At 37.0% G+C, this 16395-nt stretch overlaps 1 protein-coding gene across 1 annotated transcript; it reads right to left on the minus strand.

Annotated features, from left to right (window-relative positions):
• Positions 1–2216: 2216 nt before the first annotated feature.
• On the minus strand, positions 2217–6251 carry LOC137817257 (uncharacterized). The gene is made up of 3 exons (XM_068620512.1): positions 5596–6251; positions 5306–5430; positions 2217–2719 (listed from the first exon to the last, which is right to left on the minus strand). Exons 1-3 carry the CDS (start codon positions 6249–6251, stop codon positions 2217–2219), a joined length of 1284 nt encoding a protein of 427 aa, XP_068476613.1.
• Positions 6252–16395: the final 10144 nt, after the last annotated feature.

Genomic DNA, 16395 nt, shown 5'->3' on the forward strand with positions numbered 1-16395 from the left:
AACAAGACTACAATTTTCAACTTCTTGTCATCCTCAAACGGATGGCCAAACCGAAGTAGTCAATAGATCTCTTGGGACTATGCTTAGGGCTATCATGAAGGGCAACCATAAATCTTGGGATGAGTATCTTCCCCACATTGAATTTGCTTACAATCGAGTAGTTCACAAGACTACTAATGCTTCTCCTTTTGAAGTAGTATATGGTTTTAATCCTCTCACACCCATGGATTTGATACCTCTTCCTAATCCACAAGATTTTATGCATAAGGAAGGAGTAATCAAAGCCGACTTTGTAAAGAAAATGCATGAGAAGATTAAACTCCAAATACAACAACAAAAAGAGAAGTACGCAAAATACAACAATAAAGGGAAGAAAGAAATAATTTTTGAGGAAGGAGACTTAGTTTGGCTTCACCTTCGCAAAGATAGATTTCCAAATCAAAGGAAGTCCAAACTAAGTCCCCGAGGTGATGGACCCTTTCAAGTCCTCAAGCGAGTCAACAACAATGCATATAAATTGGACCTACCTCTTAAATATGGAGTTCATGACACTTTTAATGTAATTGATCTTTCTCCATTTATAGGTACCAATGACGATGACGAGCTGGATTTGAGGACAAATCCTTTCCAAGGGGGAGGGGATGATGGAGGAGGGCCAAGCACATCCCACCATGAAAGCCAAGACCCAAAGCTAGACCATGATGAGCGTCTAGACTCAAGGGAGGAGCCTCTAGAACGTGAAGAGGGGAGGCTACACAGGGAGCGTCTAGGGGGAGGCCTAGACCGTTTAGGCCCAATTACAAGATCAATGGCTAAGCACATTCACGCCCAATTGAATGAAGCCACAGATGGAAGAGAGAAAGCCTTGTACATGTTACATGGAGGCCCATTAGGGGTGCTTAGTAATTAGAGTAGTGTAGAAAGCATAATTGAGTGAACATTCTAGAACCTCTTTTGTGTTTGGCCGGTCATGAGCATGTGCCATGTGCCTTGTCATTCTTGCATTTCATTTGGCTCTCATTTCATTTACACTTAGCTTAGCTTTTACGGTTTTATAGCCTATAAATAGGAAGGCTATCCCTTGTATTTTCCAAGTTTATTGTGAGTAAAGTTATGCTGCCATTTTGTGCCAAGCTTTGCTTCTCCCTAGAATTCTAGGTTCTAAACTTCACATCCTTCACCTTTCCTTGGGCTGGCCGAACCTCCCAATGTTCATACACATCATGCACCTTCAAGATCAACATCACTCTTAGGAGGATCTTGCACACACACATCCATTGCTTCCGCACCCTCTTTTACATGATTCAAGAAGACCTTCATGAAATTTGCCATCAATATACATATAAACCAACCACTTCAGGGGTGATTCAACCCTTATACAAAGAAGTAGGAAGGACCTAACTCCCTAACACCTTCCAAACAACTAATAAAAATACTAATATTGAAAAAAACGAACTACATCACGAAACTAAAGCGAGTAAAGAAATACTTCTCTAAAGAAGAGTTTAGAAATATTTTGAGCATCATCCACTTTGTGGCAAGGAATAAAATGTGCCATTTTACTAAAACGATCCACTACCACAAAGATGGAGTCATGACCTCTTGCAGTCCTAGGAAGTCCTAAGATGAAATCCATGCTAATATCTTCCCAATGAGCATTTGCAATCGGTAGAGGGGTATAGAGTCCATGAGGCATTGTTTTAGATTTTGCTTTTAGACATGAAATACATCTAAAACAATGTCTTTGGACATCTCATCTCATGTGTGGCCAATAAAATTTTCCTTTTAAAAGATCAAGAGTTTTGTCAACTCCAAAATGGCCCATGAGACCCCCTTCATGTGATTCTTTTACAAGAAGTTTTCTATGTGTACCTTGGGGAATACAAAGTTTTCCTTCTTTAAAAAGATACCCCTCAGACACATAATAACCTTCTTGTGCTCTATGTTCACATTTAGCAAAGATGGATGCAAATTCTTAGTCTTCTTGATAAAGTTCTTTTATGTTGTCAAATCCAAGAATTTGAGCACCAAGTTTTGAAAAGAGCACATGTCTCCTTGAGAGAGCATCCACCACTATATTTGTGCTTCCCATGTCTCCTTGAGAGAGCATCCACCACTATATTTGTGCTTCCCTTCTTGTATTTGATGACATAAGGAAATTGTTCAAGAAATTCCATCCATTTTGCATGTCTTTTATTGAGCTTGTTTTGGCCTTTCTAATATTTTAAAGACTCGTGGTCACTATGAATAACAAATTCTTTTGAAACAAGATAGTGCTCCCAAGTCTTTAAGGCCCTCACAAGTGCATAGAGCTCTTTGTCATAGATGGGGTAGTTAAGGGTGGCTCCATGAAGTTTTTCACTAAAATAAGCAATTGGATGCCCCCCTTGTAACAAAACCGCACCTATGCCAACCCCCGATGCATCACACTCTAGCTCAAAAGTTTTAGCAAAATTTGGTAGAGCTAGAATGGATGCATTAATAAGTTGAGCCTTTAGCCTTTGAAAGGCTTGTTCATGCTTTTCACCCCAACAAAATTTAGTGTCTTTCTTCACTAACTCATTGAGTGGTGAAGCTAGACTAGAGAAGTTAGGCACAAAGTGCCTATAGAAGCTAGCCAAACCATGAAAGCTCCTAACATCTCCTACATTTTGTGGAGTTGGCCATTCTTGGATGGCTTTGATTTTTTCGGGGTCAACATGTACCCCCTTTTTGTTTACTACAAAACCAAGAAAAACTATGCTATCAACACAAAAAGTACACTTATCACTATTTGCAAACAAACTATTATTTCTAAGTACTAGAAAAACTTCCCTAAGGTGGCTTAGGTGGTCTTCTAGGTTTTTACTATAAACTAAGATATCATCAAAATAAACTACTACATATTTACCTATACAATCTCTCAAGACATGATTCATTAGCCTCATGAATGTACTAGGCGCGTTAGTGAGACCAAAGGGCATCACCAACCATTCATATAGTCCAAATTTGGTTTTAAAAGCGTTAGTGATATCCACTTTTAAGATCAATTTTGGAAAATATGATTGACCCATGTAGTTCATCAAGCATATCATTAAGTCTTGGGATTGGATGCCTATACTTGATGGTGATGTTGTTGATTGCTCTACAATCACAACACATTCTCCATTTGCCATCCTTTTTAGGCACTAACAAGACAGGTACAACACAAGGGCTTAGGCTCTTTTGCACCCAACCTGATATGATTCCACTAGCACAATTAGAATGATTCTTGACATTCTTAGGAATCATCTTGAGTTGGTTATGAGATAGGCACTTTATCATAGAATTGGATCAAGGTTCTATGAACAAGAACTCACCAAAACTAGTGCCAAAACACAAACTCATATGGAAGTTCCACATATTGTCAAATTAAATCGATTGAAATGAAAGAAAAGGTAAAGGCACCGATTGAACAACACAAAAACTAATTTGCACCGAACAAAAGATAAGAAAACTGAATTAGAAGTGCTGGAAATTAAAAGGCACCGAACCAAAATCAAAATAGAAGAAGAACAGCAGTTGGAAAATGAAAATGCCAAACCAAAAGACAAGGAACACAAGCTAATACATGAACATAGAAAGAGAAGGAAGGAAGGAGAAGAAAAAGCTCATGAAGATGGAGGAATGGTTGGATGATCACGCCACTAGGAGGATGGAGACTCCAAGATAAGTGTGCAAGCCGCCACTTGAGGTAACCATGGAACCATCAAGATAAGACTAGTGAAGAAGGCACAAAGCTCTCCAATGCTCTCTCAAAAATTGAGTATAGTTTCTTTAGTCTAAATTCAAATCTGAAATGTACAAGGGCAGCACCTTAATTTATAGCCTAGAGGTGCTGAAATGCAAGCTAAATAAATTCAAAAACTCCCCCCAAATTCAAATGAAAGTGGCGCCTAAACCAAGTTATGAGGAAGGTGTGATCTCTTCTCTCACTTTGGCACCTCCTTATTTACTCCTACACCTATCTACTAACGCACCCCCCTTCCTAAGACTCCTAACTAAAGACTAAAAGATGCTTTAACAATAGAGGTTTCTAATGTTTCCCTCTAAGCACCTTCAACCAAAGAAATTGCAAAAAGAGAAAATAAACGTCCCCTAGCTCCTAAAGCTTTGAACATGCTTCTTGTAAGCCTTTGAGGTGGGTTTTGACCTCCATGGCCGTCCTCAACCTCTTCTTGCTCTTGATGATTGGCCTCCATGTCCACTTGAGCTTGATCTCCATCATACTCCCCGAGTTGGAGAGAATTCGACCACGAATTCTGGAGACCTACAGAAAAAGGAGTTAGATCGCTGACATTAAAAGTATGATTACCTAAGAATGTATCAGGCATATCTAACTCATAAGCATTGTCATTAATCCTCTTGAGGATTTGGAAAGGTCCATCCCTTCGAGGCATTAGTTTGGACTTCCTTTGAGTAGGAAAACGATCCTTCCTCAAGTGAAGCCAAACCCAATCTCCCTCATCAAACAACAATGCTTTTCTCCTTTTATTGGCAAGTTCAGCATACTTGCCAACCTTCTTCTCAATTCTCTTCTTGATGTCTTTATGCAAAGTTTTCACAAAAGAAGCTTTTTCATCCCCATCTTTGCACAAGACATCTTCAAAAAGGGGAATAGGAAGAAGATCAAGAGGCGTTAAGGGATTAAACCCATAGACAACCTCAAAAGGAGAATGTGAGGTGGTATTGGACTTGAGACTCTATCTCCTTTGTTTCCTCGGGGTTAGTTCGATATGTTGGCCTATTTGGTAGGCTTGCCCTCGGAATCAAGTCAATTTGATGTTCTATACCTCTAAAAGGAGGAAGTCCTATGGGTCCCTCTTTAGAGAATATATCATCAAATTCACTTAAAACATTTTCAACTTGAGGAGGTAGAATCATAGTCTCAAGGTTTGTGGTAAGTGTTCCTTTACAAAAGATAAGGCTAGGTTGTTCAACAAGAAGCATATTTTCAAAGGTATTTTCAAATGTTTTATCTTGTTGAATGACCTTGTGGGAAGGAACACTCTTCTCCCACGCCTTTTGATCCCTAAGGATTTTCTCTTTTTCTGTTTTTGTTTTATTTTCTCCTCATCCCTTTTATGTTTCATTTGTATTTGATCTCTTACCACTTGGGAGTGTGGTAAAGGATTAAGTACAAACCTCTTTTCTTTGTGCGTGAAGGTAATCTCATTAGTTAGACCATTATGCATGGTTTTCTTATCAAATTGTCATGGTCTACCTAATAAGATGTGGCAAGCTTCCATAGGTACTACATCATATAAAACATTGTCTTTGTAGTTACCTATAGAGAACTTGACTTTCACTTGTTTATCCACAGCTAGTTCCCCATCTTCATTTATCCATTGAAGCTTGTATGGTTTAGGGTGAGGAACTACTTGTAGATTTAATTTTTCAACCATCCTAGTGCTACAACAATTGCAGCATGAGCCACTATCCACAATGAGAGAACATATGTTTTCTAAAACTTTACATCTTGTGTGAAAGATGTTCTCTCTTTGTGTTTCCATGGTTGCACTAGGTTGATTGTTGAGGGTTCTTCTAATCATCAATAATTCCCCCTCTAAAGGATACACTCTCTCATCATCTCCCACTTCCTCTTCTTTCTCACTAGGTTCGTCTTCACAACTAGTATATTCATCTATTCCTTTCAAAAACAAGGTTCTTTGGTTTGGACACTGTGCTTGCACATGTCCTCTTCTAAAGCATTTAAAACATTTGACATCCCTAGTGCGAATGGGTGGAGTGAGGGTATCTTTGCCTAAGGGTTTGGTAGTCTCTTTTGGTTTTTCTTTAGATGTACTACTCTCCCTTTTGAAATCTCTTTTTGGATAGGAGTTAGGATATGAACCTACCCTTTGACTTGAAGTTTTCCTTAAGTTTTGTTGTTCAACTTTGATACAAAGTTGAACCAATTCATTCAAGTCTTGATAAGGTAAAAGTTCAACCCTATCTCTTATCTCAAGATTTAGCCCACTTAGGAATCTAGCTATGGTGGTGGACTCATTCTCCCTAATGGAGGCTCTCATCATATAAAGCTCCATCTTTTGCCTATACTCCTCTACACTCATTGTTCTTTGTTGGAGTCTTTGGAGCTTGTCCATCAAATCCCTATTATAGTAGGAGGGTATATGGCGGCGCCTTAGGGCTCCCCTAAGGTCATTACAATACTCTATGGGAGGCTCCCTATGAAGACGCCTATCTCTTTCTAAAGATGTCCACCAATACATAGCGTTCCCTTGGAAACTAAGAGTGGCTAGGGGTAATTTTCTTTCCTCACTCACTCTATGGCAAACAAATAATTGTTCTACCTTCATTTCCCAATCTAAATAGACTTCTATGTTTTCTTTTCCATGGAAATGGGGTAGGTCTACCCTAACCTCTCTTGGGCTCTCTTGTTCTCATCTATCTCTTCTAGTTCTTCTAGGGGTGGTTGATGATACTCATTTATCCTACGGCTTTCCTCCCCTAAAGAATCATGATCTTTAGAACTAGATGCATGAGAATGTTTTTTTTTTTTAGAAATCTCATCCTTTTCTTTAGTCATTCTCAACTCCTTGATTTGGGCTTCATGCTCCAATTGTCTATATGAGAGTGATTGAAAGTCCTTGGCTAATTGTTTTATAAGAGATTTGATGGACTTTATATCATTTTCATTAGATTTAGAAGAATGAGTTGACATGACTAAAGATTTGTGTTTAAAAGTATTTTACTTCAAGAAAGAAGAGGAAAGTAGTGAAGGTAGCTTTCCAGGAAAGAGAGGTGAGTCACTAGGACTTCTTAAGTACCAAGTCTTTCCTTGCCAAAACCTATCCCTCAAAAACTTCACACAATTCTTTTTCTAAGTAAATTACTTAGATCACAATGAGGAATGAAAACTCAAATTTTATGCAAAGGAAAAAAAAAACAATGCAAAGCAATTAACAAAAAAAGCAATTAATCAAAGCTAAACAAGTAATTACCGTAAACGATTAAGCAAAGCTATACAAGTAATTAACGTAAAGCAAACTAGCTAAGCACAATTAAAGATTGCTAATCTACAAAGTTTTAAACTAGACGTTTCCTAGGTGAGGCTTCTAGACACTTTGAGCCTTTGAAGACACACTCACCGTCTACGCGTGATTAATTAATCCACTAATTAAACAAAGGTTGAATGTAATTACAAATCAAAGAATTACAAAGAAATTGAATTACACAAATTAAATTTCAGATTTCTATACTATGCACTCCTTGGCTTGTAATTGCTCTTCTTTGTTGTGTCCTTCAAAGTGTTTGTGTTTGGTATTTGTATTTGTGTTTGCTGCTGCTCCTTGCCTTAACCTCTTATGGAATAGACAATTAAATTCTCCAAAACAGTACCTACTAAGTAGAGATAGACTCACCACAAAGTCAATTCCACTTATCAAGCACCAATTGAATTTTATCCACCAACAATTAAGAGGTCAAGAAAAGAAAGCAAGAAACAAATTAAATTTTAAAACAGTACCACATCAAATGGATTTGAATTATGTGACACAACTTAGAAAGAGTTTAGAATGATATTGGACAAGCAAATAAAAAATAGGCACTCAATAAAGAATGACACACAAAAGGAACCTAAAGAAAGGCACTAGAATTGATTTGAAAAACCAAAACAGAACTACTAGAAAATTAAGGTTAAGAAAGCGTGACTTAAAATATTTATGCTGAGCTGGCTATTTTGAATTTGCTTCTAAAAATTTAACCAAAAACAATTCAATGTCTTAGCAAACTTTTGGCGTTGGAATCACACAAACATGCACCAAATAATTGTGATAAAGTTTTCAAAATCACTGTCCAACTACCGTATATTTTGGCGCCAGAATGCACTCTTTTCTTATTTTATTTATCATTTTTTTTTCTATTTTGTCTTTTCATCTGATTCTTTTTTTCTTGATTTTCTAACACATCAAACTGTATTAATCCAGATTTTCAGAATTTAAAAACAGAATAAGAAACTTCAAAAACACAATGGAGTAGATGTATATGAATTTGTATGGAACTAGCATACAAATATGAACTCAAACTAAAATAAAAATGCACCAAAGGTTCAACAAACACAGAAATATAATTCTGGACTCAAATCAAATCAAGAAACCAAAATTATCAACAAATTCAGCAGAACAAGGATTTGATGACAAATTAGGAAATACATGACTAGACAAAACATCATAGGATTCAGAAAATAAAATGACTCAAGACATATCATATGAACCGAATAAAATTTCAAACAAGACTCAAACAACCTAAACTCAAAACAGCAACACAAACTATATGGAATCCTACACAAAATTGCACAAGGATTGCTCAAGAATAATTGAACAAGATGCACCGATTGGAATTTCCAAACAACACACCAATTCAAAACGAAAATTAAAAAAACAGCAAGACATTGTGGAGAAATGAAGAACAACACAGAAACAAGAAGAACACACAAATTAAAATGAAAGAAGACACTTAGCTCTTGTAGAACCATAGCTCATGATACCAAATGATGGATTTGTGTCTCCTTTCTTGCGGTTTTTGTTGATGAATGCAGAAGCTCCATGGATTGATGGTGGAACAAGGCTCTCCTAAGAGTTGTGATAGCCTTGGAGGTGCATGAGAAGTAGGAAGAGTAGGAGTGGTTCGGCCAACTCCCTTTGTAGGTGAAGGTTTGAAGATTAAAAGCCTATTCCTAAGAGAGTTTAGGCAAGGAGTGAGAATGACACAATTTTGGCAGCATTTCACTATTCAATTAATCTTGTCAAAACATGAGGTAGGCTCCTCCTTTTATAGCCTAAGGAGGACCGAAAATGAATAGCCAAATGGAAAGGAAATTCAAGCCAAATGAAATGAAGTTGACGCCAAATGCAAGCACACATGACAAGCGTGACATGGTGTGTCTCATGTGATGCTTTTAGGCCTAAAGTGATCGGCCTTAGTTAGATTAGGAGTTTCTAGAAACCCTAATCTAACTTAGGTTGGTTTTTAGGAGCCAAAATTCATCCTAATTACAAATTAAACAATTTTACAAAAGAAAATTCTTATACTACTTTGACAAGAATTTAAAGACTATGCTACACTTGATTTTGGACCTCTTGGAACATGTAGAGGTAAGTTTCTCTACCATCAGTGGCAGTGTTCCAATCCTCATCAAGCCTCTTAGCCATGGCCCTTGTATTTGGCCCAATATGTCTTAATGTTTGGCTCTCTTTTGGGTTGGTGCTTGGCCCTCTTACATCATGAACCTAGAGAAATCATCAACTATAACAAGAGCATAGTATTTTCCACCAAGACTCATGGTTCTTGAAGGACCAAATAAATCCATTTGTATCAGTAAAAGAGGTTTTGAAGTAGAAACTACATTTTTTAGTTTGAAAGAATGTTTGATTTGCTTCCCCTTTTGACATGCTTCACATATATGGTCTTTCTCAAACTTGAGATTGGATAAACCTATCACAAGGTCTTTAGAGACCAACTTATTTAGATGATGCATGTGGATGTGTGCTATCCTTCTATTCCATAGCCATGATTCCTCATGTTTGGTTAGAAGGCAGCCAATAGATGCAGAATATGAGATATCAAGAAGATAAACATTGTTGACCCTTTTACCAATCAACAATACTTCCTGTGAATTAAGTAGTCGTATCTCACAAGTGTTGGGCTTGAAGGTTACTTGATAACCTTTGTCACACATCGGGATAATGCTAGGGAGACTATTCTTGAGTCCTTCCACAAATAGCACATCATGAAACAAGAAGGTGTTCTTGTCACCAATGGTGTCTCTTCCAATAATCTTTTCTTTGTTGTTGTCTCCATAAGTCACATGACCTTCTTGCTTGAGGAGAAGATTGACAAACTTTTTTTTTTATCCCTTGTCATGTGCTTATAACAACCACTTTACAGGTACCACATATGCTGATTTTCCACCAAAGGACCCTACAAGAGACAAGATCAAGAAGAAAGATTTTGTCCCCTTTTAAATTTGGGTCCATGAGCATCAATTGGATAATTAGGAACCTTAAGAACCTTATAAACCTTAGGAACCCATTTCAAAATACCTTAGGGAACAAAAAAATTCCTAACTCTGCAGAATCTAAAAGAGTGGCCCTTCTTCATACAGTAAAATCATGAAACAACCGATTGTTTCGACTTTTCAATCGGTTGTTTTTCAAAAAAACTTGAAAAAGGCTTTGAAATAGATCTCTTCTTGCTATGTGGATTAAAACCCAATCCAGATTTTCCAAAAACACATTTTTGAGATGCAAGAGTTGTTTCAAATTTTGATTGGCCTTTTGAAAGTTTATCCACAATTTTCACAAGATAGTGAACCTTCCTTTGAAGAGATTCACAGTTTTCACAAAAACATGAGTCATATTTGCAAGAAGAGTTTTTGTAAATCAATTCCAGATTTTCAAAATCATTTTTTGAATTATTCAGCTCTTCTTCCAATTCTTTGACTCTATTTTCCAACCAATTATTCATGCCTTTCAAGTGGTTGTTCAAAAGGGCCAGCTTATTAGCTTTTTCATGAGTTTCTTTAAATGCATCAAGAAGTTGGTTGTAATTTTCAACATTGATTGAGGTGCTGGAACTTACATTACTTGTGTCAGATTCTTCTTTAGCCATCAAGCAAATATTTGCCTCTTCATCTCCATTGGATGATGAGCTTGAGGAAGAAACATCATTGTCTTGCCAAGCAATGTAGGCTCTTTTAGATTTGCCCTTCTTTTCAAACTTCTTGCCTTGTCCTTTCTCCTTGCTTTCATTTTTTGGGCAATAAGCTTTTATATGGCCCTGTTTACCACATCCAAAGCATGTATAATTGTTAGCATTAAAATCATTGAGTTTCTTGTTGTTATACCTGTTGGAGGATTGATTCTTGTTGTTTTCCTTCAAGAATTTGCTGAATTTTCTGGTCAGCAAACTAAGAGTTTCTCCATCACTATCTGATGGAGATCAAGCCCAAGAGAACATGGAGGCCACTCATCAAGCTCAAGAAGAGGTGGAGGCACAAATGGAGGATGCCCATGGAGGTCAAAGTCCACCTCAAAGGATTACAAAAAGCATGTTCAAAGCCTTGGGAGCAAGAGGACATTTATTTTCTCTTTTTGTAGTGTCTTTAGTTGAAGGTGCTTAGAGGGAAACCTTAGAAACCTCTTTTGTTATAGCATCTTTTAGGTTTTAAATAGAACCTTTAGGGGGGTGTATTAGTAGATAGGTGTAGGTGTAGTTTTTGGGAGGTGTCATAGTAGAAAAAGGTCACACCTCCCATGTGACTTGTTTTTGGTGGGAATTTCAAATGAGTTTATTTGAAATTTCCCACCTATTTTTCAGCACCTTAGGCTATAAATAGAGGTGCTTCCTTTGTAAAATTCAGATTTGATTTTATCTAAAGAAACTATACTCAAAATTGGAGTGAGCATTTGGAGAGCTTTTGAGCTTCTACTCTAGTCTTATCTTGAAGGACCATGGTTTCCTCAAGTGGCGGCTTGCACACTCATCTAGGAGCATCCATTCTTCTAGTGGCGTGATCATCCAACCATTCCTCCATCTTCATGAGCATTCTCTTCTCCTTCCTTTCTTCTTCTTCAATTTGTTCATGTAGCCTTGAGTTTTGAGTTGTTTTTGTTTTGGTTCCTTTAATTTTCCAGCACCTATTTTCTGTTTGCTTCTTAATTCTGTTCGGTACTTTTGTTTTTAATTCAATTCTGTTCGGTCTCTTCTTTTCATTCTCCTTTGTTGATTCAATTTGACAATATTTGGTTCATCCAAATGAGTTTGGGATTTGGTACTTGTTATTGGTGAGTTCTTGATTTTAGAACCATGATCCAACTTCTAAGAAAGTGCCTCTACATTTTCCAGCTCAAGGTGATTCCTCAAAGTGTCAAGAATCTTGTTCTATGTGGCTATTGGAATCACATCATGTGGTATCATGAGTCTTAGGTTCATTCTTGTTTAATTGTTGAGTTGTGTGCACTTTATTTCAAGAGCTCTTTAATTTTTCTTGCAATTTAAGTTTCTGTTTTAGAATTTTAATTGAGTATTCTTGCTGTTTTTCTTTTGCTCCAAGTGTTTGTGGAAAGGTTTATGGCACTCATAATTCTTATGAGTATGGTTGCTCTTTTGGAATGGCATTATCCTTCCTAGAGTTTACCTTAAGCTTCCTTCCACTTGTTACAATTTGTGTTGTGTCTTTTAATTTTTGAATCTTGTTAAGTTTTGTCTTAGTCATGTTATTCCATATATGTCATTACTTCTAGTAGTACTTTTATTGTTTTGATTGTTTCTTGCTTTGGTGTCATATATTTTTTCTGAATTGATGTTGATCCTTTGAGCATTTTCTTTTTAGCATTGAGTTCATACTTGTATTCTAGACCTATACAAGTTCCAATACATCATTTTCTATTATGTCTTTGCTAGTTCATCTTCCTGTTTTTTTATTCCTATTAGGATTCCTCTGTTTCTGAAAAAAGTGCTTACTGTTTTTCCTTATTGCAATTGATTTACGTACTGTAAAATTCTGAAATTCTGGATTTGAGATATTCAAAGTGTTAGAAAAGAATAGAAAAAAGAATCATTCAAAAATATGAAGTACACAAAAAATGATAAATAAAATAAAAAAAGTGTACATTCCTGCCGAAAAAAATACGGTAATCTGGCAGTGATTTTAAAAAATTTATTTCTCTCAATTGGCTTACTGTTTTTAATTGATTCCAGTGCCATTTTTGAGTTAACATCTTGAAGTTTCTGTGGTATAAATTTCATAATCCAGTTCGCTCTACAACGTTCCAGTTAAATCAGTGAATATCAAACACAGTTTGCATTAAAAAAAAATTTCCAGTAGCTAAATTTTTTTTGTTTTCTTCATCTACTCTAGTGCTTTTCCTTAGGTTTTTTTTTTGTGTGCCTACTTTTCTCATTGAGTTCTTTATTTTCTTGATTGTCTTTCATTCTTACTCTTTGAGTTTGTCTTACACATAGTTTTCCTTTTGCAATTACCTTTCCTTGCTTATACCTTTTCTTGTTTGTCTTTATTGTTTCATTGGTTTTGTGGTGGTTTGCTCTTAAGATTGGTGTGCTTGCTTTGACATATTTCATTTGAGGATTCCAAGGCCTCAAGATCAGATTGGTGCAAGAACATTATTTCTTTGAGAGTGATATCTTTTCAGCCTTAAATTCACTTCGGCAGTTTCAATTGGAAAGCTCACTGTTTTTGCTAATTTTTAACTTGTTTGCTGTTTTGTGTGTTTGCTGTTTTTTAATTACAAATGGCTGGATCTTCAAGTGATGCATCCTCCAAGCAGAATTCTCCTTCCAAAGCTTCAATTCTTGGTGAATTACATGAAGCTCAAAGAACAATTAGAAGGTTGGAAGAGAAATTGCAAAAGATGGAGGTCAAACAAACTAGACCATCTCCTTCTATCCATGATGGACATCATTCTCATAGACCATCTTCAAGAGCTTCTTCAAATGATGTTGGCCGTGAAGATGAGCATAGGAGAAGGAGACCTCCACCCCAAGTCCATGGACAAAGACATCATCACCAAGGGGAAAGAATTCACTACGGCAATGGCTTCTACCATGATGCAAAGTCCAAGCTTCCTTCGGTCAAACTACCTTGTTTTAATGGTTCTAGTGATCCAAATGTGTATTTAGATTGGGAGGCTAAGTGTGAACAAATTTTTGAGATCCATGAGATCCAAGATGAGCATAAGCTCAAGCTAGCCACCCTAGAGTTTAGTGATTATGCCATGAAATGGTGGCATGGGATTGTAAAGGACATTATCTATCACAAGGGTCCTCCCGTGGACTCTTGGAACTCTTTAAAGGATCATATGCGCGCTAGGTTTGTGCCCCCACATTTTAGGAAAGACCTCATGTTGAGACTCCAACGGTTTCAACAAGGCACGCTAAATGTGGATGAATATTATAAGGAGCTTGAGACGCTTGTGCTTAAAATTGAATTAGAAGAAAGTGAAGAAGCCATGGTTGCTAGGTTTGTGAGTGGTCTTAGGAAGGATATCCAAGACATTGTTGAGTTACAAGAGTATTCATCATTGGGCTCTTTAGTTCATCTTGCAATGAAGGTGGAAGCCCAACTTGCTAAGAAAAACTCTTTTAAAAATGCTTCCAATAATGGATACTACTCCAAGTCTTGGAGAAACAAAACTTCTTTTTCAAAACATCCTTCCAAAGATTCTTCTTTCAAACCCAAGGAATCTAAGCCATCAACATCTAGACCTAAGTCTCCCACTAGAACATCTAACACTAAATGCTTTAAATGTATGGGTTATGGTCATATTGCTGCAAATTGTCCTTCAAAACGAAGTATGTACATGCATGAGGGCATTGTAGTTAGTGAGCATGATTCGGATTCTTCAAAGCATTCATTGCATTCTCATGCATCTAGTGAGGAAGAGAGTGAATGTCCACTTGAAGGGGACTTGTTAGTTGTGAGAAGACTTCTTGGACAAGTTTCACAACCTTTTGATGAAAGTCAAAGGGAAAATATTTTCCATACAAGATGTCTTATTCAAAACAACATTTGTTCCTTGATAGTGGATGGGGGTAGTTGTGCAAATGTGGCTAGTACAAGAGTAGTAGATAAGCTTGGATTGCCTACTATCTCTCATACAAAGCCCTACAAATTACAATGGCTTAGTGAAGTAGGAGAAATAATTGTTAATAAACAAGTCCTCATCCATTTCTCCATTGGAAAATACAAAGATGAGGTATTATGTGATGTTGTGCCCATGGAAGCCACTCATGTTCTTTTGGGAAGGCCTTGGCAATTTGATAGAAAAGTTTTACATGATGGCTTTACCAACAAATTATCTTTTGAATTCCATGGTCACAAGGTTACTTTAAAATCTCTCTCTCCAAGAGAAGTCCATGAGGACCAAGTTATCATGAAGAAAAAGAGGGAGAGTGAAAAAGATAAAAAAGATAAAAAAGATAAGAGTTCTAAGCCTACACTCCTTGTGTCTAGGCGTGACATTGAAAGGGAAATAGTGGCTCATCATCCTCTTTTTTTAGCCATCCCTAGAACTCTTAGCATAGAAACACTTGTTGATAGTCCTCATTGCTTGGAAAATTTGGTAGAAGAGTTCAAAGATGTGTTTCAAGATCCTCCAAATGGCCTTCCACCTTTGAGAGGGATTGAGCACCAAATTGATTTGATATCGGGCTCTTCTTTACCAAATCGTCCCGCATATAGGACCAATCCAAGTGAAACCAAGGAAATTCGCCAACAAGTTGAGGCTTTGATTGAAAAAGGGTGGGTGCAAGATAGCATAAGTCCTTGTGCTATGCCTATCATCTTAGTGCCAAAAAAGGATGGCACATGGCGAATGTGTTCGGATTGTAGGGCCATAAATAACATAACCATTAAGTATAGGCATCCCATACCTAGATTAGATGATTTGTTGGATGAATTACATGGTTCAAAAATCTTTTCAAAGATTGATCTTAAAAGCGGCTACAATCAAATCCGTATCAAACCGGGTGATGAATGGAAGACGGCTTTTAAGACCAACTTTGGTTTATATGAGTGGTTAGTTATGCCTTTTGGTTTAACTAATGCACCAAGTACCTTCATGCGCCTCATGCATCATGTTCTTAGACCTTTCATTGGTAAGTTTGTTGTGGTTTACTTTGATGACATTCTCATTTATAGCTTATCTTTGAATGACCATAGGTTGCATGTTAGGCAAGTTTTGGAAACCCTTAGGAAGGAACATTTGTATGCTAACCTTGCTAAATGTATGTTTGCTCTTGATCATATAGAATTCCTAGGGTTTGTTGTGAGTTGTAAAGGGGTCCATGTGGACAAAACCAAGGTGGTGGCCATTCAAAAGTGGCCTACACCGAAATCTTTGAATGAGGTCCGAAGTTTTCATGGGCTTGCTTCTTTCTATAGAAGATTTGTCCCAAACTTTGGTACCATTGCCGCACCACTCAATGACATAGTGAAAAAGGATGTGGTCTTTCATTGGGGAGAAGCACAACAAAATGCTTTTGATACTTTGAAAGAAAAATTGACTAATGCTCCCATCTTGGCCCTTCCTAATTTCACTAAGACATTTGAGATTGAGTGTGATGCTTCAAGCATAGGTATTGGGGCTGTTCTCCTTCAAGAGGGCCACCCCATAGCCTATTTTAGTGAGAAATTGAAGGGAAGTCATCTCAACTATTCCACCTATGATAAGGAATTATATGCACTTGTTAGGGCTTTGTTTACTTGGCAACACTATCTTTTTCCCAAAGAGTTTGTGATACATAGTGATCATGAATCTCTTAAATATTTGAAAAGCCAAAACAAACTTAACAAGAGGCATGCTAAGTGGGTGGAATTCATTGAGCAATTTCCTT

This window comes from Phaseolus vulgaris, chromosome 10, assembly GCF_000499845.2.
Source record: "Phaseolus vulgaris cultivar G19833 chromosome 10, P. vulgaris v2.0, whole genome shotgun sequence".
NCBI lineage: Eukaryota > Viridiplantae > Streptophyta > Magnoliopsida > Fabales > Fabaceae > Phaseolus > Phaseolus vulgaris.

What these genes read in the sequence shown, in the direction of transcription:
- LOC137817257 (XM_068620512.1), bottom strand. Translation starts at nt 6,251, where the DNA reads ATGTATTGGTGGACATCTTTAGAAAGAGATAGGCGTCTTCATAGGGAG. An exon ending in GTGGGAGATGATGAGAGAGT is followed by an intron (nt 5,431 to 5,595) that starts GTATCCTTTAGA and finishes CAATTGTTGTAG; the next exon opens with CACTAGGATGGTTGAAAAAT. An exon ending in GAAAGTCAAGTTCTCTATAG is followed by an intron (nt 2,720 to 5,305) that starts GTAACTACAAAG and finishes TTGGTTTTGTAG; the next exon opens with TAAACAAAAAGGGGGTACAT.